At 40.7% G+C, this 21,968-nt stretch overlaps 1 protein-coding gene across 1 annotated transcript in view; it reads right to left on the bottom strand.

The window, feature by feature from the left end:
• The window catches only part of WDR72 (WD repeat domain 72), a 218,731-nt gene that overhangs the window by 49,672 nt on the left and 147,091 nt on the right, over positions 1 to 21,968 (bottom strand). The window contains exon 18 of the mRNA XM_014580591.3: positions 16,149 to 16,335. Within this exon, the coding sequence (XP_014436077.2) occupies positions 16,149 to 16,335 (187 nt within the window). The remainder of the gene's footprint in view (positions 1 to 16,148; positions 16,336 to 21,968) is intronic.

The raw sequence follows: 21,968 nt of genomic DNA on the forward strand, positions 1-21,968 counted from the left end.
AGTAAATTTTGCCCCCTCTAGTTTCTATGACATAATTGAGAACTACATGCATGGACAAAACTGGGGAGAAGGCAAAAGAAGACAGAGGAACATAGAATAATAGAATACTAGAACTGGAAGGAACCTTGACTGATCATCAAGTTCAGTTCCCTGCCCTCATGGCAGGACCAAGCACCATCTAGATCATTCCAGACAGGAGTTTGTCTAACTTGCTCTTAAAAATTTCCAATGATGGAGATTCCACAACATCCATAGACAATTTATGATAACAACAGAGATGTTATCAAATGTTTGTTTTTGTAAATGTGTAACTGCTGAATCTTTCAGAGTGGGAGTGGGGGACAAAGGGAAGGCGGCTCCGCAGAGCAGTTACACATATGGAGCCAGCTTGAAAGCTGGCTTCCCGTGTGTACTGCCTGCCCCCTGCTCCTCTCCCCGCTGCTGCCTCTGTGGAAGGCAATGGGGGGAGAGAGGAGGGGAGAGGCAGGCAGTTCCACAAGAGCTGGCACATGGGGAGCTGGTTTAAAAGCTGGCTCCTCATGGGCACTGGCTCCCGCCTCCTCTCTCCCTTGTTGGCTCTGTATCAAAGGCAGCAAGGGGCTTGTGTGTGTAGTTATTAGGATTAATCTCACAGAAACGACTAAATGTTAACATCCCTAGTGCTTAACCACTCTGGCAGTTACCAAGTTTTCTCTAATGTCTAACCTAAACCTGCCATGCTGCAATTTAAGTCCATTGCTTCTTGTCATATCATCATCAGAGGTTAAGGAGAATAATTTTTCTTCCTCCCGCTTGTAAAATAATAGAATAAAGGCAGAAAGAGAAAAAGGAAGACAGTCTTAGAGTTAAAGCAAAGGTGTCCAGAAGATCTAGGTTGTATTTTGTTCTTCATTAAAGACTTTCTGTGTGAGCTGCATGATTCTTTGTTCTTCAACATCCCTAAATGCAAAACTGGGATAAGCATACTTCCTTATTATCCATTCACATTGTAAAGCTTAATTGGTTGAAATCTAAAAAAGGTGCTTAGACACACATAGTTACAAATACTGATAAATAAATTAATAAGAGGCTGAAATGTGATGGCAGTTTATTTTTCCTGATGGCACAAACAACATTGAAGTACGACTTATATGGAATCGTGATTTAATATTTTAATGGTGCATGATAAAGGAATTTTCAGTTTGTAAGTAGGAATACCGTCATGGGTGGATAGAGTTAGCTTGAACAACAAGGAGTGCAGTGGCACCTTAAAGACTAACAATTTTATTATGGCATAAGATTTGTGAGTTGCAACTCACTTCATCACATGCATGAAGAGAAAGAAAAAGAAACAGATAGTAAGGGTACAGAGATGGGATTGTTTCTTCAGAGCAAATTCAGTCAGGGTGGGCGTGGATAAGATGAATATAATACCTAAAGTGGAAAATTATTTATGGTAATAAGTGAGCCATTTTGAATTTCTATTCAGACTCATTCTTATGGTCTCAAATTTGAATATGAATTCCAGCTCAGCAGTTTCACATTGCAGCCTGGTTTTGAAGTGTTTTTTTCTTTGAGTATGGAAACTTTCAAGTCTTCAGTATGCCGGGAGGATAAAATGGTTTTAGTATGTTACCATTCTTGACGTTTGATTTGTGTCCATTTATTCTCAGTTGCTCAGTGAGGAAGGAGAAATGATAACAGGAAACTTGGAAATGGCAGAGATGCTTAGTGACTTCTTTGTTTCGATCTTCAACAAGACGTTTGATGATGAAGGGTTGCCTAACATAGTGAATGCTAGTGGAAATGGGGTAGGTTTAGAAGTTAAAATAAAAACAATAACAAGTTAAAAATTACTTAGAAAAGGTAGATGTCTTCAAGTCACCAGGACCTAATGAATTGCATCCTAGAATACTCCAAGAGCTGTTAGAGGTTGCATCTGAGCCTTTAGCTATCATCTTTGAAAAATAATGGAAGTTAGCAGACATTCCAGAAGGCAGACATTGCCCATCTATTAAAAGGGATATAAGAACAACACAAGAAACTAAAACCAATCAGTTTAACTTATGTGCCAGGAAATATCTGCAAACATCTAGATGAAAATAAGGCAATAGGTAACAGCCAGCATGGATTTGTAAAGAACAAATCATGTCAAACCAATCTGATAGCTTTCTTTGATAGGATAACAAGTCTTGAGGATAAGGGAGAAGCAGTGAATGTGGTATACCTAGTCTTTACTTAGGCATTTGATACGGTCTCACATGACCTTCTTATCAATAAACTAAGGTAATACAACTTAGATGGGGCTACTATAACGTGGGTGCACAACTGGCTGGATAACCATTCTCAGAGAGTAGTTACTAATGATTCACAATCCTGCTGGAATGGCATAAAAAATGGGGTTCCACAGGGGTCTGTTTGGGGATCGGTTCTGTTCAATATCTTCATCAACTATTTAGATGATGACAGAGAGAATACACTTATTAAGTTTGCAGATAATACCACGCTGGGAGGGGTTGCAACTGCTTTAGAGGATAGTGTCATAATTCAAAATGATCTGGACAAACTAGAGAAATGGTTTGAGGTAAACAGGATGAAGTTTAATAAGGACAAATGCAAAGTACTCCACTTAGGAAGGAACAAGCCGTTTCACACATACAGAATGGGAAATGACTATCTAGGAAGGAGTACTGCAGAAAGAGATCTAGGGGTCATAGTGGACTACAAGCTAAATATGAGTCAACAGTGTGACACTGTTGCAAAAAAAGCAAACATGATTCTGGGATATATTAATAGGAGTGTTGTTATCAACACACAAGAAGTAATTCTTCTGCTCTACTCTGCGCTGACTAGGCCTCAGTTGGAGTACTGTGTCCAGTTCTGAGAACCACATTTCAAGAAAGATATGGAGAAATTGGAGAAGGTCCAGAGAAGAGCAACAAAAATTATTAAAGGTCTAGAGAACATGAGCTATGAGGGAAGGCTGAAGGAATTTGGCTTGTTTAGTTTGGAAAGGAGAAGACTGAGAGGAGACATGACAGCAGTTTTCAGGTATCTAAAAGAGTGTCACAGGGAGGGCGGGAGGGAAGGTTCTCCTTGGCCTCTGATGATAAGACAAGAAGCAATGGGCTTAAACAGCAGCAAGGGAGGTGTGACGGGGCATCAAAACCCCGCACTGAGAGCCAGGGGCTCTGCGCCCTGGCAGAGAAGCCGTGGAGCAGATACCGGCTGTGCGCCGGCTGCTCCCAAGCCGCGGCTCAGCAGGGACGCTGCAGCTCAGGTGAGCAGAGACGCCGTGGCTCAGCTGAGCGGAGGCGCGGCTTGGCGGGGCAGCCCCACGGTTCAGCTGAGCGAAAACGCGGCTCAGCTGGGCGAGCGCCCAGATGCCACCGGAGAGGTGCTGGGGCCAGCCCGGGCGGGCCGAAAGGCCAATCAACGGCTCCGACCAGATCGGGGGTGGGACAAGCGCCGGGGGGCCGGCCCGCCGGGAGCGTCAAATACCGCCGGGCAACGCGAGCAAGAGGCAGCAGGACGGAGAGACGGGACTCGCCAGGAGGGACCTTGACACTCCCTGATCTGTTGCCCCGCTGAGACGCACCGCCACTGGGGTAAGGACCATGGAGGGGAGAAAAGGAAGTAGCCCAGGGCAGGGGCTGTGAGGAAGCCCGTGGGCTGATGCGTTTAGGGGCACACCCCCGTCAGCTGGACCCAGACTGGCAGTCAGTTGGAGTCCTTAGGGCCCTTGGCTGGGGCCCGTGAGTGAGGGCAGGCCCGGGCTCCCCTTTTCCCCCCTCCGCGTGGGGGAACGCGTCGAATGAGGAGCACTCAACGGTGAGGGGCTAGAGAACCTCGCTTACAGGGGACCTGGCGTCCCAGGACGGGGACGATGCGGGCAGGTCTAGACGTGGCGGACTCACATCCTCCCCTCCCCCTTTCTCCCGGATAGGAAGGGGGGATTCGAGGCCGTCACAGGAGGTTTAGGTTGAACATTAGGAAAAACTCCCTTACTGTCAGGGGGTATATCTACACTACCCCGCTAGTTCGAACTAGCGGGGTAATGTAGGCATACCGCAATTGCAAATGAAGTCCGGGATTTGAATTTCCCGCGCTTCATTTGCATAAGCGGGCGCCGCCATTTTTAAATCCCCGCTCGTTCGAACCCCGTGCCGCGTGGCTACACGCGGCACGAACTAGGTAGTTCGAACTAGGCCTACGCGTGGAATGAGGAGTAACGGTAGTTCGAACTAGGAAGGGTATTTCGAAATAGGAGGGTAGTGTAGACATACCCAGGGTGGTTAAACACTGGAATAAATTGTCCGGGGAAGTTGTGGAATCTTCATCTCTGGAGATATTTAAGAGCAGGTTAGACAGACATCTAACCGGAATGATATAGATTGTGCTTGGTCCTGCTATGAGGACTTGATTTGATGATCTCTTGTGGTCCCAGTTCTAGTATTCTATTATTCTGTTATGTAGTCAGGTTTGCCAATGTATACGACAGAGTTGCATTGCTGGCACATGATGGCATATATCACATTAGTAGATTTGCAGATGAGTGAGCTTATGATGGTATGGCTTACGTGTTTAGGTCCAATGATGGTGTCACTAGGGTAGATGTGTGGACAGAGTTGGCATCGGGGTTTGTTGCAAGGATTGGTTCCTGGTTTACTGTTTCTGATGTGGGGTTTTCTGATGTGTTTCAGGTTGGGGGGTTGTTTGCAAGTGAGGAGCAACTAACTGCACTTTCATACCTAGAATATGCAGAGTATGTCAACGGAACCATAGCAGCTCTTTCATTGAATGCATAGAGAACATTTTGCTCTTGCTATCAATGTTGTGTGCAATCAGCACACACCTCACTTTATGTGCCCTGGCTTTGCACGTGTGTTACATTAGTAGAAAACAAACAAACAATGTGGATGGAAACCAGCAGAATTTGGAAATCCTGCACTTCGGCAAGAGTAAACAAAGTGTCTTGAGGGCCACGCATAGAAGCCTGCTGGGCCGCATGTGGCCCTCGGGCCACAGGTTGTCTACCACTGACGTATTCTCTTTGTCTTATGAAAACTAGTGCCAGGTATCCATATTACAATGGAGAGCTGCTCATGATAGCTTTCTTGAACAGAGACAGTGGAACCAGCTGGGTTTAGTGCCCCCACAATGAACATATAAAAGGGTGCAGATCTATGTCTCTCCTGCCACCACCAATATTTTCTGCTCCCACTACACCTTCTGGAAGTGGGGGCAGAGCAGGACCCAGCTATGTACCACTCCTATGGAGAAGAGTCAGGAGCAGCCACTAGTCCATGGCACACGAGAGCAGACCAGTGACCAGATAGTATGTAGGACTCCCTGGCCCAACCTAGACTACCATTGGTCCTGCTGGAGATACCCAACCTGAGGATGGGACATGAATAGAATGTGAATGAGCTCCTAGGGTGGAAGACTTTTTTTTTTTTTTTTACATTTTAGTTGTTCTTATTCTTTTTGCTGTAGTTCATCTTTCTAGGTATGATTCTACTTAACAGGCTTCCAACTTAATGGTTCTGGGCCAGTTTCTAAATCATACTGGTTTCCTGCCATAAAAGAGGATGACCTATGAGAAGCCCAGACATTGCACATATTTTAAAACCTCTTTCTCTCTCCCCTCTTTACTCTCCCAGACTCATTTTAGCTATAGTTCTTTATCATTTCTAGGGTTATTCTAATTATCAGGCCCTGGTTTAGAGTATCTGGGCCATTTTTTCCTCTCTCTCCCTGGGTAAGGTGAGTTTTGGGGAAAGCAAAGGGCTTGGGGAAAAGGCTTGCCTCCAACTACAATTTTTAGGGGATATTTTTGGTTCTTATATTTATAAATATCCAGTTCTTTTACATGTCTCATTGCATGTTTAAGTTCAAACATCTCTTTCTGTTTACATGTTAGGTTAATCTTAGCTTTTTAAAAATCATTTCTAGTTGTGGCACTACTGTTTAGTCATTGACTAAACAGGTAACAGGGTCATACATCAAATTCTGTTGGTTTCCTTCCTGACGTAAGCTGGGTCTTCCAGCTGCATTCAAGGGGTGGAAGATTTTAGGTCAGACCCTGGAAGGCAAAAGATTTAGGTATTAACATTCTTTCCAGTACATCATCATGTCCTGTGACACTGAGGTAAGGTGGGACTTCCAGAAATAATATAGCTGGGGATAATTAAAAATATAATTTAAAATAAAATTGGAACTCTATTTGATATAAAACTGAACTGTTCAAACACATACTAGTAGGAAGCATACCTCTTTTTATAAATAAAATGAATGCAGTTATGACTGATGAATGACAAAGCTGACCTGACAGAACATAATAATTAATACTTCATAATCTGTTCATTCCTTTGTTTCACTTTATCCATTCATACAGCTACAGAAACACTATGTGTATTTTTTTATAGAATTATGTAAAAACAGCTCCCCAAATCTGCCAAGGCTGTTAAGCTGCTGTAGATAAAAGTCTTCTGCAACCACAAATACTATGCAGCTGTATTTAAAATGTAAGGCTTCCTTACTGCTTTCTTGTATAATGTCCTCATGGAATCCTATCTCTTCTAATGTTTTGGAGAAGTCTGAGGTGGCGCCTGTACAATTTGATTTTGTGTAAAAATACACACCAAATCTGATTTCTGTTACATTAAGGACTTCTATGGTAAAATACATGGAGTAAGGAATGAAATAAGCTGTAGTTTTACAATTAGTCTTCAAGATTGCTTTCTTTAATACTTGACCACTAATATTAAAGAATATTGTATCAAAATACAAATTTAATTGAATGAATATATATATATATATTTATATATATATATATAGTGGCAGAGTTAAGCTGCAGGTTAGATACTAACAAATACAATTGATTTGTATTCTTTTTTACTGGAAATATTTGTAATATGAAACTACTATATAATACACTCATTTAATGCATATTCAGTACTGGACAAAGCAAATTGCTGTCACAGGTTTATATTCAAATGCCATTCATCAAACAGAATGCTTAACTCATTGGTTTGCTGTGGCAGGGATATAAATAAAATACCAATGAATACCTTTCTTATTGGCAGTGGTGGCATGTTGATGTGGATCACAGAATCATTTCTAATACAGTTTGAACCTCTAAAATCTGGGACTCTCTGGTCCAGAAACATCCGTGATCCAGCTGGCCAGGGATGGAGTAGTGGGGCTGGTGGCCAGGAGCCCAGTCCCAATCGGGGCTGCCACTGTGGGAAACACAGCCTCAGCCAGGGCTGGTGAGGTGCAGAGTGCAGTCTCAGCCAGGGCTGGTGAGGTGCAGAGTGCAGTCTCAGCCGGGGCTGGTGAGGTGCAGAGTGCAGTCTCAGCCAGGGCTGGCAGTGGGCAGCGTGGCCCCAGCTGGGGCTAGAGTCAGCACCATGGTGAGGTGGGGGCCGCAGCCACTGTCAGGTTGGAGGCAATGGTGTCAGCCCCTCTCTGGGGCTGGCATGGTAGGGAACGCAGGCCTGGCATGGTGTGGGACTGGAGGCGGTGGCAGGGAGCACAACCCACCCGGAAGCAAAGCCTGCAGTCAGGTAGAAAGCCTTGACCTCCCATCATCTGGCAAACTCCATTATTCGGGACCACTGAGGTCTCGAGGGTGCCGGAGAAGGAAAGTCCGACCTGTAGCTCTTTTTTATGCTATCTATTAGCTAAAAAGCATCAGTGTCAAGATTTAAAACAGAACAAAGAGCAAACAATGGCTTGACTCTGAGAAGTAAAAAAAAGTGCCTTCCGTATTTTAAAATTATTTTGTTATACAGGAAGTTGACATGGTCTTTAACTGTGTGCTTGTCATTCTCTTCCTGCAGAGTGCATTGCTACTTGTATTGAAATCAACAGGGCTGAGTGAGCAGCAGCAATTCCTTTTAGAAGATGATTGCTTTCCAATTCAGAACAAACCAAATACATTTTGACATTCTAAACAAGAAAATCCCCCCCCCTCTTACCCCCGCTCAAAATCATTTCAGTACAGTTGAAACATTTTGGTTTGATTTTGTCCGAGTGTTTTGTTTCAATTTTTACTCTTTACATGATAATTTTTAAAAATAATTTAAAAATTCAAAAGCTTCATTCCAAAAATATTGAAATCAATTTTTCAGCACTGTCATAACTTATTCCCTTGTTTTTTACTGCAAAACAAAATGTTGGGAAAATTAATACAGTTTTATGAAACGTTACAACCTTGACACTACTGTATTTTCCAATGGAAAGCTATTTTTTTCCCCACGCAGAAGCAAAAGAGAATTTGCCCTTGATTTCCATGGCAAGAGGATCATGGCCAAAATTTGGGGGAGAAAAAACACAGAATCACACAAAATGTGTGCAAATACTATTTTCTCCTTCTACACTTTTTCACTTTGACCTTGAATTCACTGATAGAGTCTAAAAGAATTTGTATGTGCATAGTTTTTAACATATTTTTTTACTTCTGATTTATCCACTCTTTGCACTGCCTCACATTTCTAGCTGCCCTTTTTTTTTTTTTTTTGACATTTTATCACCATCTAGGCTCAGTCTCTATGATGGAATTTATCTTTTCCCCTGATTTCTCTTGCCTGCATTTCTCCTCTATAAGCACAGACAGATGTAGCCCCCAGACAACTTTACTATCCTCCCTGTCGCAAAGTTTCTCAACCTCAGTGTAATGCCTGGTACTGTGCATTACACACTGTTATTCTCTTGTTTAACTAACAGGAAACCTTGGTTTCATTTGGTAAATTTTGTGATATCCTTGGGTGAAAGTAGCTATAGAAATGCAAGGAGTTAGTTATATCATTATAATTAATTTGTTTTGCAATACATGCCTGCCTCTGAGCAATATATATTTCAACATTATATAAGTAGGGAGTCCCTTTGCTTTGACTAGAACCAGCCTTTTTTGCTTTGTGCATTCCATGAGCAGCATTTTTACACAAAGCAACACCTGCCCCATTGAGTAAGAATGGGGAAACACTTGGGTGAATGAAGAATGGGCTGCGGCAGAATGTTACCCATTCATGCTGTTGCTCATAAAGCTCTTGCCTTCACACTTTCATCTGCCTGTATCAATGCACACACTTGGGAGATGGGATGATGATATACTTTAGATCTTCATATGCCAATGTGAAGATAATCAATCTCAATTCTCTTGAAAAATGGAACTACTTTGAGAAAGGAGCAATGAGGACTACCAGTTGCTCTCAGGCACTGAAATCTTTAGAGTTGTATCTATAGGACATAGCTTGGCCCTTGCAGAAATATTTACATATAAAAAGGAAAACAGGGAAATTTGTCTTCCTGTCAGTTTCACAAATAGGCAAAACAAGAATAAAACACAAACCTTTTGCTCATCGCTCACTGTCCTTTTAGAAACTTTGTCAGAACTCAGAATCGCTTGTCAGTCCCATTTTAGTTTCTACAAGTAATTTCTTTTCTTTTTTTGTGTGTGATTTAAACATGTTCTAAAGAGTAAACATTTCATACTGCTGATCCTCAAAAATCAATGTTGTTGGGGGACATGGCCTCTTACTACCTCTCCTTTTACTGGTTTCTCTTTTCTACCACATTTCAATCCAAAGTCATACATTCTGTTAAGACTTCCTCTTTTCTTCCTCAACATACTTACCTCACCCTATTGCCCTTACTTAGTTCATACCAGAAAATGGGTTAAAATGGATTTTCACAATGACCAATTTGCTGATTGAGTTTAGCATTAGCAACTCAGTGATGTTTTGCACATGCTTACATTGCCATGTTTCATTCCCTTTTCTCTTCCCTATTTCTTGGGTCTTCCAGTATTTCTCCCTGTAATCTCTTCTGATTCTCTTTCCCCTTTGTGAAAGTCATTCTATCATTCTGCTCTCTCAGGGTGTGTCTACACAGCAAAGTTATTAAGGAATAACGGCTGTTATTCCAAAATAAATATGCGAGCATCTACACAGCAACTACGTTATTTCAAAATAATTTCAAAATAACGGATGGCTTATTTCAACTTCTGTAAACCTCATTCTATGAAGAATAATGCCTGTTCTGAAATATCTATTTCAAAATAAGACGTGTGTAGATGCTCCACTTCTGCTATTTTGAAATAGCCCCTCACCAGAGCCATTCTAAGTTATTCCTCCTGGGGCTCTAAATCGAGATAGCACGGCTACACTGCAGGGAAGCCTCAAAATTAGTCAGAGGCAGGCTTCCCTAATGTAGATGTGCTATTTCAAAATAATCTATTTCGGAATAACTATTCTGGAATAGCTTATTCCAAAATAACTGTGCAGTGTAGACGTAACCTCATAGACTTTTTCATCGCTCATACAAATGGCCAGCATGCAAATGAAGAGAAAGTAAAACAAGTTGCAGAAGAACAGCACTGATAACTGTCTTTGTCCATTTCACACGATAGCTGCACACCAGTATGTTCATTGCAGTCCAGATTTTGGTCAATGTACATCTTTTCACTGGGTCTGGAACTCGGCTAACACAGAAAAAGGATTCAGGAAAAGTATGCAAGTAATGAGTGTTACTTATGTAATGAGCACAGACCTTAAATCCGAACTGGAATGATCAGTCTCAGGGGCAATTGTAGGTGCGTATGCGTGTGTGGAGGGGGAGGCATCCAAATATGGAGTCCGATGCAGATGCTTTACCATGGAACAGAGAATAGTTTGATTCCCGAAAGAACAATGTTCAAAAATCATCAGACTTTAGGATTCTGCAAGGATACTTTTCCTATCCATACCACATTACATTAATACAGGTAATAAATTCCTTTGATACATAGGAAGATGAAACCCTCAGCAAACCAACAGACTAAGGCCGAGTTCTGATTTAAAACCCATGCAAGTCCAGTGAAGTCAATGGGGACAAACAGGGCTTAAATCAGCACAGAATTTTACCCTGGGTATGAAACACACACACACACACACACACACACGTGCACGATAGAGGGTTATTTGGCCAAAGGTGAACAGATACCTGGCTGACAGCCACAAGGATCTTTGATAAAGAATTCCACAGCCACCCCTCCTCCACACGCACTCTCTGCACCTTCTTAATCAGGCAGCAAGACCTAAGAGGGGGCAGGGAGGATTCATTTGCTACAGATAAAGACCCTGTCACAGAATGGCTTTTCAAGGGAGGAGCACATAAACTACATCTAAAATGGTTTCTGCAACTGGACAGATTTCCTTCTGGAAAACTCAGCAGGCAGGGGAAGTCTGTTCTCAGAGCTTCTGCTGCAGAAAACCATTGAACGTTTCTGTTGAATAGAAGCTTTTATGTGGTGCTTTTCATTGATACGCCATCACTGTCTAAATATGATGTTCTGTTTTAAGAACACATAGTGCTACATTAGTTCATTATGAAGCAGAAAGTCTTTGAAGATTCTTTGTGTAATAAAGAGGCTTATGTACAGGTTTGTGTAGGTTTCATTTTTATTAAACAGCAATTTAAGCAACTTTGAAATTCAAAGCCCACTTTTATTTAATGATTTCATATGTCTGCCAGCAAAATCTTCATTTCACCAAAACAATTTCTCTCTCTCAGGGTGAAGAGATTCCACCCACCTGCAAACAAGGTTATAGCAAACAGCTTCCAAGTATATTTGAAAACTTGAACCATTAACACTTCCTTAAATTAGCAATTCCAGACTACAAAAAGAGAAGTTATTGCAAGCTAACCTTAATAGCATGCTTTATATGCATTTGTGCATATTTAAAGCATTCACGAACCATTAAATTATAGCCTTCTCTGCCACAGAGACATATAATAAAATGAAGACAAGTCAAGAATAATGTAAAGTATTTAAGAATAAATTCCACACTATCATTTACCATCGTATTGCACTTCTTTGTCATATTGCATCAATTGATCAATTATTAATATTTTAACAATAACATGACACATCTACCCATTTATATTAACCTCCCAACCCCAACGCTCTGGTGTCTGAATGCCCCACAAACTTTAATGTATCTACCATCTATGAGACAGAAAAATATCCTCATTTTACAGATGGGGAATGAAGTCACAAAGGGTATGTCTACACTACCCTCCTAATTCGAACTAGGAGGGTAATGTAGGGATACCGCACTTGCAAATGAAGCCCGGGATTTGAATTTCCCGGGCTTCATTTGCATAAGCCGGGTGCCGCCATTTTTAAATCACGGCTAGTTCGAACCCCGTGCCGTGGTACATGCTACATGCGGCACGGAGTAGCTAGTTCGGATTAGGCTTCCTAATCCGAACTAGCTGTACATAATCCGAACTTAACTGACATTCCACGAGGAGTACAGCTAGTTCGGATTAGAAGCCTAATCCGAACTAGCTACTCCGTGCCGCGTGTAGCCACGCGGCACGGGGTTCGAACTAGCCGGGATTTAAAAATGGCGGCGCCCGTCTTATGCAAATGAAGCCCGGGAAATTCAAATCCCGGGCTTCATTTGCAAGTGCGGTATGCCTACATTACCCCCCTAGTTCGAATTAGGAGGGTAGTGTAGACATACCCAAAGAGATTACACGACTTGCCCATAGTCCCACAAGAAAAAATATAAACTATTTGACAACTTTTTAGAGCTATTGCCCTTAGATCGCCTGGCAGAGCAATACAGTACCACAGTGGAGATCTGCTTTAGAAGAGAATACCCTTACTTTACTAATGGACTTAGCCAAAGCTCATTGAAATCAATGGAAAGATTCCAAATAATGTCAACAGGTTTTGAAACAAGCCTCTACTGAATATCCCTTAGTCTAATATAGGAAAGTGTTACACCTGTTTTCATGTCCTTTTCTCGGGGCCATTTAAGGAATGAGAGTCCTTTTGATAAAGGAAACACACACATTAATCTGGCAGAGCAAATGACCAGCTTCCCCAGGGTGCATTACTTGAATCCCTTCTATTAATTGTTCAGAATTATTTTTCAGAACAATGTTATATGCCCTCTATACCCAGGCAACAAACAACTGTGCCTGCATTTAATTGCAGGCAAAAGAGATGACGTTTCTAATTAATTAATGAGTGTAACAAATAGATGTCTAAATATAATTTATATCCACAAATTTCAGGAGACAAATCTTTCTGGAAAACAGCCTATATAATAAGCTATTATCTAAAAAGGTAATACTAACCTTGTGTCTAATCTTAAACTCATTCCTCACTCTTTAAAAAAAGGCTTAATTGACTTTAGTGAGAGTCTGCTGAGTGAAAATAAGGCTAAATATTTCAGTTTGGACCCTTATTGTTAAGCACAATAAAAACCAAACCCACAATGCAGCGTTGATGACAGCTAAGACGCATAACTTGGGTCACAATACATTTTCTTAGCCTGGAATTATTTGTTTAAGACCTGAAACAATATTTAGAACTCACCTTGATGTCAATCTGAAATAAAAACTACAAATCATAAAACAGGAAGCGAGAAGTGCTTGATCAAATAGAGGGTTAAAATGGAGTTTATACAGCATGTGGACTTAGTAGATCAGATTAATAAACTTCTATTAACATCACTAGCTAGCCTATACAATTTAAGCAAATGTTTATCGGATACACAAGTCGACTAGTAGCTTTCCCCCACCCTTGCTGCCTCTATCAGATAGAGGCAGCAAAGGCAGGGGAGAGGGAGAGGGGGTCCTCCAAAGTGGCAACATCGCACGGATCCCGGGGTATGGGCTCCATGCAGCGCTACCATTTTGAAATGCTGTGGCGGCGTTTCAAAGGGGCAGCGCTGCACAGCTGATCCCGGGCTCTGTGTGGCGCTGCTGCTTTGAAATGCCACGCGACATTTCAAAGTGTGCAGAGCCCGGGGTCAGCTGGGGACTCCCCAGCTGATCCCAGGTTCCGCAGAAATGCCATGCGGAGCCCGAGATCCCTGATGACTCCGACTCCACATGGCATTTCAAAGCAGCAGCACCGCATAGAGCCTGGGGTCAGCTCAGACTCAGAGTTTCCTGTTAACCTGGGCTCCATGTGGGCACTTCTGCTTTGAAATGCACAAGAGCCCCCACTGGGGACTCTTGTACATTTCAAAGCTGGTACACCACGTGCAGCGTGGGGCCAGCGGGAAGTCCCGCTGACTCCGGGCTCCATGCGGATGCTTCCATTTTGAAATTCACAAGAGACCCCGCTGGGGCTCTTGTATATTTCAAAGGAGGAATGCAGAAGTGCCTATCGACTAGTCAAGTAGTCAATGGAAATTCCATCGACTGCTCAACTATTAAATTAATCAACATTTAACATCCTTATTCTACACAGCAGTTATTTTGAAATAGAGAACTCTTTTTTTGACTTCCCTTACTCCTTGGAAAATGAGGGTTGCAGGAATTGAAGTAAGCAGTCCTCCAGCTCAACATTATTTCAACATTATGTCAAAATAACTGCTTGTGTGTTGACGTGGACTATGTTATTTTGGAATGTCGTCAGTTATTCCAAAATAACACTGCTGTGTAGACATAGCCTTATTTCCTCAGCTGAGCTTTGTTGACTAGCCTGCATGTAACATGATTAAAAAAAATCATAACCAACCAAATATGCCATGAGCCAAATTCTACAGTTTTACTAGTGTAAAATCAGAGAAACTCAACTGAAATTATTTGTGGTGACTTAGGCCAGGATTTTTAGAGGAATTAAGGTGGTTTAAAGTCTAAAATCTCATTTTCAAAACTGATTTAGGCACTTAGGGGCCTAAAAGTCAATGATAATGGAATTCAAACATCTAAGGCTATGTCTAGACTGCAAGCCTCTTTCGAAAGAGGCTCTTTCGAAAGAGAGCATCTAGACTGCACGTTGAACTTTCGAAAAAGCGGCTTGCTTTTTCGAAAGAAAGCATCCAGTGAGTCTGGATGCTCTCTTTCGAAGAAGCCCTATTTACATTGAAGAACGCCTTCTTTCGAAAGAGGAACTTTCGAAAGAAGGCGTTCTTCCTCGTGAAATGAGGTTTACCGCCATCGAAAGAAAAGCCGCGTTCTTTCGATTTAATTTCGAAAGAACGCGGCTTGAGTCTGGACGCAGGGGACGTTTTTTCGGAAAAAGGCTACTTTTCCCGAAAAAACCCCTGAGTCTGGACACAGCCTAAGTGCCTAACATCTGACATTTATAAATTTGAGGATGTCTCAATGCAGATCTAAAATTCCTAGTTTCTCTATCAGACCAAATCAACCCCCCAGATGCTAAAGAAGTCTGGATCCAAATTCAGATCTGAACTTTGGGTCTGTGATTTTCATAAATTGTTCAGTCCCCAGCTTCTTTATGACAAAATGGATTCAAAATACTCTCCAGTGTAAGCAAAATATAACTTTTTAAAATTATCATTATTCAAAATCTTAGCATTTTTGTATTAATTCAACAGTTCAAGTTACGAAAGATGTAATTTTTCTTTGTGGCTTGAAACATGCATCACTGATCATTTTTAGTATTGTTGAACAAGGAGATTGCTAACAAATTTTATGATAGAAACACATACTCAATGAGATTATAAATTAGCTTCCTAAGAGAAGCCTCACTGATAAGATTAGATCTAAAATTTAGGTCACTTAATTTTAAGACTCAGCTAATGGGCTAAAAAATTGATATCACTTTGTAACATAAATTCAGATTCAATCTTTTCTGACCATAAACATTAGCACCATTATACAGCTACAACTATTAAGTTTGTTATAAAATTAAATGATCCAACTGTAAAATTCATGTTATTTCTGATTGTTTAAGCTGTAGTGCAAAAAAGAAATGATTTCATATCACACTGCCAAATTATAAAGTTTAGGCAATTAATTTTTTAGTATAGTATCCTATTCTCACTAAAAAATATATAAATTTTAAAAACTCTTCATCTCAATTTTGTAATATACTGATGCTATCTTTAAACATTTGCTTCATTTGTTTTCAATCATATTTCTAGTATCAGAACTATTAAAACATTTTAATAAAACAATCTTCACCTTTTCTTCTTCAATGTTCTTACTTAAATATAATAATAATGAAATGTGGTTGTCCTTTGAATACCTCACAACTGTGTAAGAAAATTGATAGGCTGGTAGGTCAGAAAAAGGGAACTTGTCTTGTCTTGTAGAGAAATAATATATTATTAACTCATATTCTTTACATGTTTTAAGTACTAGAAAAAGTTGCGATGAAAGAGTATTCCAATACATTTTGCACTTACTCGGCAAGAGAATGTTTTTAATGCATTCTGCCATCTGCTCTGTCTGCTCGGTTTTTGCCAGTGTCTGTAGCTCACCATTTCCAGTGTCTACCATGGTCACTGGCTGATTGCTGTTTGATGTCTTTTTCAAGGTTTTCATACTTCTTTGTACTTCTGCCAGTAGCGTTGCTTGCACTGCCTCAATAATCTGTCATGAATGCAGATTATTAGGAGAGGATATTTGTACTTTTAATTAATTACATGATTTTTTTTTTCAAATGCTGATATTAGAAACACACAATTCAAGAAAGCTATAGTAGTTGCCATTAGAAAGTTAACATTTGCCAATAGTGGTCACATAGTGAGAAATGAGATACCACCATTTCCCTCCCCCCATAGTTTGATTAAGAAAAAACAGTTAATTGGATAGTAGTTCGGTGGTATCTGTTGTCAATGGTGACTGACATTCAACACACGAGTTTTAATTTTCCCTAGATTTACTATAAACTAAAAGCTTCAAAAATATATCAGAGTTTATGGGCCAGAGTTTTAGCTGGTGTAAATTGGCATAGCTTTGTTGACTTTAGTAAGGCTTGTAAAATTACACCAGCTGAGGATCTGACTCAGTGTGATTATCATGAAAATTCTTCAATTTGTTACATGCTGGTGGGCAGAACTGGGTAAAGACTGAGTAAGGACTTCATGATTTTTCTCTGCCTTCTTAGAATTCCAGCTGTTTCATCCTCAGTGTAGAAAGTTGCATTAATGTTTTGCTCTTAGTGCTAGTATCACATAAGCTGCACCTCAGCCAGGATGCAATACTCTTTTTCAAAGGGAAGAAGAAAATACTCCACACAGATCCTGTTACCCTAAAGGAAAGGTTACAAATCTGCTGGAATTACGACTGGCCTACAATGTCAGTTCAGCAGTATGTTCTGACAGGTGATTATTTCTGCCCTTGCTTGGTAGTGCCACTGCATTTCAATATGAATTAAACACAGAAAATCTATTTTGAATTAATAAGGCTGAACATTTTGAATTAAATCTATTAAAGCATTAGATCACCATTGCAATTCCCTAAATCTGGGGATAACAAGGGGCTAGATCACCTCTGATGCAGTACGAAGCAGCCTTAGAACTACTCTAAACATTCTTCTGTCCATGGATTGACAAAGCTCAATGCACTTTTTCTATTCATTCAACAAGTATCCAATATTACATATGGAGCCCAGGAACATATTATGTGGATCTGGCTATCCCGTCTTTAATCATTTGGGAATTTCTATACACAAAGGTGATTCCTAGCTAGCTGTGAATCCGCTATCCTTCCTCTGTTTTACAGAATCAGCACAAAGTGGGACAGGGCCTGGTCCATCCAGTTTGTAAAGTATCTTTTTACTTAATCCATAGGGGTAGGGTTTGTGCTGTCTCTCTTTCTCTCTGCCCACAGTACTGGAACTTTACAATTCTATGTGGTCGACAGACTGGATAATTTTATTTACATGAATTAAGTATTACACAATGGCATTCATTCTTCAGGTCAGGAAATTGCAAATAGGATGTTAAGGCTTCCAGGCTATAGAGCTGAGAAACATTAGGGGAGGCATCTATGGGCATGTCTACACTAGTGAATTAATTAGAAATAACTAAATTCAAAATAATAACTCTTGAAATAATAAAACCAAATTAGCATGTTTCCACTATGGGGGAGCCTCAAAATTAGTCTGAGGCAAGTTCCGTGATTGTGGATGCGCTATCTCGACTTAGCCTCATGAACAACTAGAGAGTGATTACTTCGAATTGCTCTGGGAAGTAGTTATTTCAAAATAGCAGCAGTGGAGTGTCCACACTAACGCTATTTTGAAATAACTATTTCAAAATAAGTGTTATTCCCTGAGGAAAGCAGGAGTACAGATTTCAAAATAACCAGCCCATTATTTCAAAACAATGGGCTTGGTAGTGTAGACAATCCACTTCTTATTTTGAAATAAGCAGGGTTATTTTGAAATAACTTCCTAGTGTAGACCAGGGCTATGAGTTTAGGCTAATGCTCAGTTAAAGCTAGGTGACCAGAGATTGATTGGAACAGATGCAGAGTCAGAGAGCTCATCACCCTACAGTCTATCTCTGCTCACTCCCAGGTTGGTGTTTCACCATTTTGACTGTATTCTGGTAAGATGTACCTTTTTCAGGAGTCCATAGGGTAGGAGTAAGCTGAGTAAATTGAAAGGGAGCATATCCAACCTGTTTGTGATTTGTCAAAACATTCCACTTTTTTTAAATTAAAAAGTATTTTATTGCAAGGAACTTTCCTTCTGTTGTAGGGAAACAAAAAAAATGAGGTTTTGTTTGGATTAGACATGAAAGTCACAGAACTTAATAACCCTGAACTTTTGGCATTTTGGATGCAGAACCAGACTCTTTAAAAAAATGAGAAGCAAACACAGAAGTGCTATCATTGTTCTATACCTATTCTGGCAGAAAATAAAAAAAATGACAGAAGTTCTCAGAAAAATTTAGAATAGTTTGTAGACAAATGTGTTCCTTGTGTTGAGACACAGTGAATACAGGGTACAAAAGTATCAATTTTTTTCATTGTTTTCTGATATGCTAAGGCTCTGTCACAATCTAGATCAGCATTACCTGCATTATTACTGTGTACACTGGCCAAGCAGTATTTTGTAACTTAATTTCCTCTAACATCTCAGGTTTGCATCAAATGGCAACCTTGGTAGAGAGAACAAGAACTGGATGGGAAAGGTGATACAGAGACTGCGCTATGCTCTTTTGCACTATTATAAAATCCCTTCAGGTCAGGGATTGAGAGGAACATTGAAGGAACAATGTGAGGAAACTTGCCCATGCTGTAACTGTTCTGTGAATAGATAAAGGACTCCACTCTCCAGGGATGTCAGTCAAGGCATCTTTCATAAGGACTAACATAAAAAAAATAGATTTTGACAGAGCTGGGAACCAGATAGTGGGAAGAACTGCATTTTTCCATTTGAAATGACTTAAGGAGGGTATTTGAAATTCCAAATGAAGGAACAGGGAGGAGAGAAACTTTAACATTTCAAAGCTAAGAAGCCAGAGAAAACAGGTAGACATTTTTTTTAACTAAGAAGGATTCGCAAGGGAAATCCTTGCATATACGTTTCTTCCTGCTAACAGTCAGCAACAGGAAAAATACGGTTGATTGCACTATGGACTGACTGACCCAGGGAAAGGAACTATCCTTTGGAATGTTGTTTTTTATTGGTCATATTTGCAACTAGATTCTGCATAAGAGTTGCAATATAATGTGTTAAATAAAAATACAATCTAATATTCCTTGCACAGATAAAGGGGAAAATAAAATACTTTTAATACAAAACATCAGCAGACAATAGCAAAACCACCATTTCCTGTGTTAAATACTATTGAGCAGACAGTATAGTATAAGAGAAGAGGGAAAGAATTTGAGAAGAGCAACTATATATGTTGGGACAATGTGAGACGTAGGTGTTACATTTCATTTGAAAGAGTATTGAGATGAGTGGTACAAAAAAGTAAATAAATGTTCCTTTAAAATTATGAGAGAAGGGCATATACCTATACAATAATGGTGTAAAAAGAAAACCTCTCTCAAATTAAAAAAAACATTTTAAAATACAAAAACTAAAACTAATTTTTGCCATGCACAATGGCCACTGAAAACTGCTTGAATGTTGTCATCACTTGAACAGAGTTAAGCAAGCTTTGCTCTTCAACTTTCTCTCTGCATGTAGCCAAACTGCTTGAATAGTGTAGCATCTAAAATCATTTGTGACATTGGCAATAGGGGCCTCATGTCATCAGCTATTAAACCAACTCCCATTCATGCTTTATTGCTGGTAGGCTGGTTCTGTTAACCCCGTCACTTCAGGAAGCATAGGCTCAGAGCCAACACATTAATAAAGGGAGGCCTGAGGTTCAGGCAGGGGAGGTAGCTGGTCATTCTGGCAGACTAACCCCAAACTACTTTTCAGATCTGAAGGTTTTAGCACCTCAGCAATGCTCAGTGACATTTAGTGGGTGCCTTGGACTGCCACACATCTGCCAAAATACTTTGTCCTGATTGACACAGTACCTGCTTATAAACACAGCTGAAGCTGTCACAAAGGTCTCTGGACACATCTGGGAACTAAAGGAACGTGTTGCAAATGGTCAAATGGGATCTTCTGCCTTAAGAATAATGCAGAAGTCTGATTAGCTTGCTGAAGTAGGCAGGCTACTGAGAGATGTTTTTGTGGATGTTAGGATGCTAAATCCACTAAGATCAGTTCTGGTTTTAATACAGCTTCACTCAATTAATTGGAAAGTACAACTGGAGAGACCAAAGGCAACCACAGGATTTCTGGATATATGTTTTCCAGTCCCCAAATTCAAGAGATCAAAAGATTTTATCTGACAACTGCACCTATATTTGACCTCCTATATTTGAGTTTTAATTAAAAAAATTCCAAAGAGAAAAAAAATTGGCTTTGGGATGACAAGTTTGTTGGGTAATGTTGAACTAATGTGGAAGATGATAGGTCAGTGAAAGATTTAATAATCCACAATAAGGGTACATTTACACTGCATGAAAGATCGACGCTGCTGCAGTTGATTTTCCAGTGTTCGATTTTGCAGGTGTAGTATAGACCAGGAATGTAAAGAACTAGTCAACTATTCAATAAGCAAATACATATTGGATAGTCGACAGGATAGTTGACTAGTTGCTCCCCCCCACCTTGCTACCTCTATCAGATAGAGGCGGGAGAAGAGGAGAGTACTTAAAAGCAGCAGTGCTGCACGGAGCCCGGGGTCAGCTGCTCCCTGCAGCGCTGCCACTTTGAAATGCCGGATGGAGCCTGGGATCAGCTGGGGAATCCCCTGCTGACCCAGGGCTCTGTGCAGCATTTCAAAGCAGTAGCGCTGCTTGGAGCCCGGGATCAGCTGGGACCAGCTGACCTTGGGCTCTACCTGATGTGTGAGCTTTGAAATGTACAAGAGTCCCCAGTAGGGGCTCTTGTGTATTTCAAAAAAGAAGTGCAGCGTGGAACCTGGGGCATTTGTTGTTCAGGAGTTTGAGCTTGCGGGTTATGTAGCTGGAGTCAACTTATCTTAAATCCCCATTCACACAGCGAGAGGTGAATGGAAGCAAATGCTCTGGTTGGCTTCCCTTACTCCTTGCAAGGAGTAGGAGTACTGGTGCCGACAGGGGAGACCTCTGAGTTCAATCTAGCAGGTCTATACTAGGGATGCTAAGTAGTGACTAATTTGACCTCTCGCTGTGTGAATGGGGATTTAAGATAAGTCGACTCCAGCTAAGTAATTTACATACCTGGAGTTGCATATCTTACTTCGACCTTCCCATGTAGTGTAGACCAGGCCTAACTGAGCTATACCAGGAATGTACAAAAGGAAAGGCAGAATATTTGCATACACCACTGCTCTTTATTATGGCTAACAGTGTTGTACAGAGTATTATTTCCACTGTCCCATGAAAGCCTCTTAGCTGAAAAGTGGTATTCTTCTCAATGATGCACATGCCATTTGACATGTAGTACATGGCTACATAGAATTATATGAAATTTAGCAAAAGAGTAAAACAGAAAAGGGACATGTTCATAAGAGATGCTGGATACCTTCAGAACGAATTCTCTTGTGGATGCAGAGATGCAACGCTCCAGCTCATACTCCTGAACAACAAATGACCCAATCATAATGCAAGTTCCATTATGTACCTATTGTCAGTATGACATTTTGATGCAAGGGCCTCACTCTGGAGGCTCAGTACAGCAGCACAATTACATCTGTTCCTCAGTTTCCCCTAGTGGC

The sequence above is a fragment of the Pelodiscus sinensis genome, chromosome 14, assembly GCF_049634645.1.
Source record: "Pelodiscus sinensis isolate JC-2024 chromosome 14, ASM4963464v1, whole genome shotgun sequence".
In the NCBI taxonomy this organism is placed as follows: Eukaryota; Metazoa; Chordata; order Testudines; family Trionychidae; genus Pelodiscus; species Pelodiscus sinensis.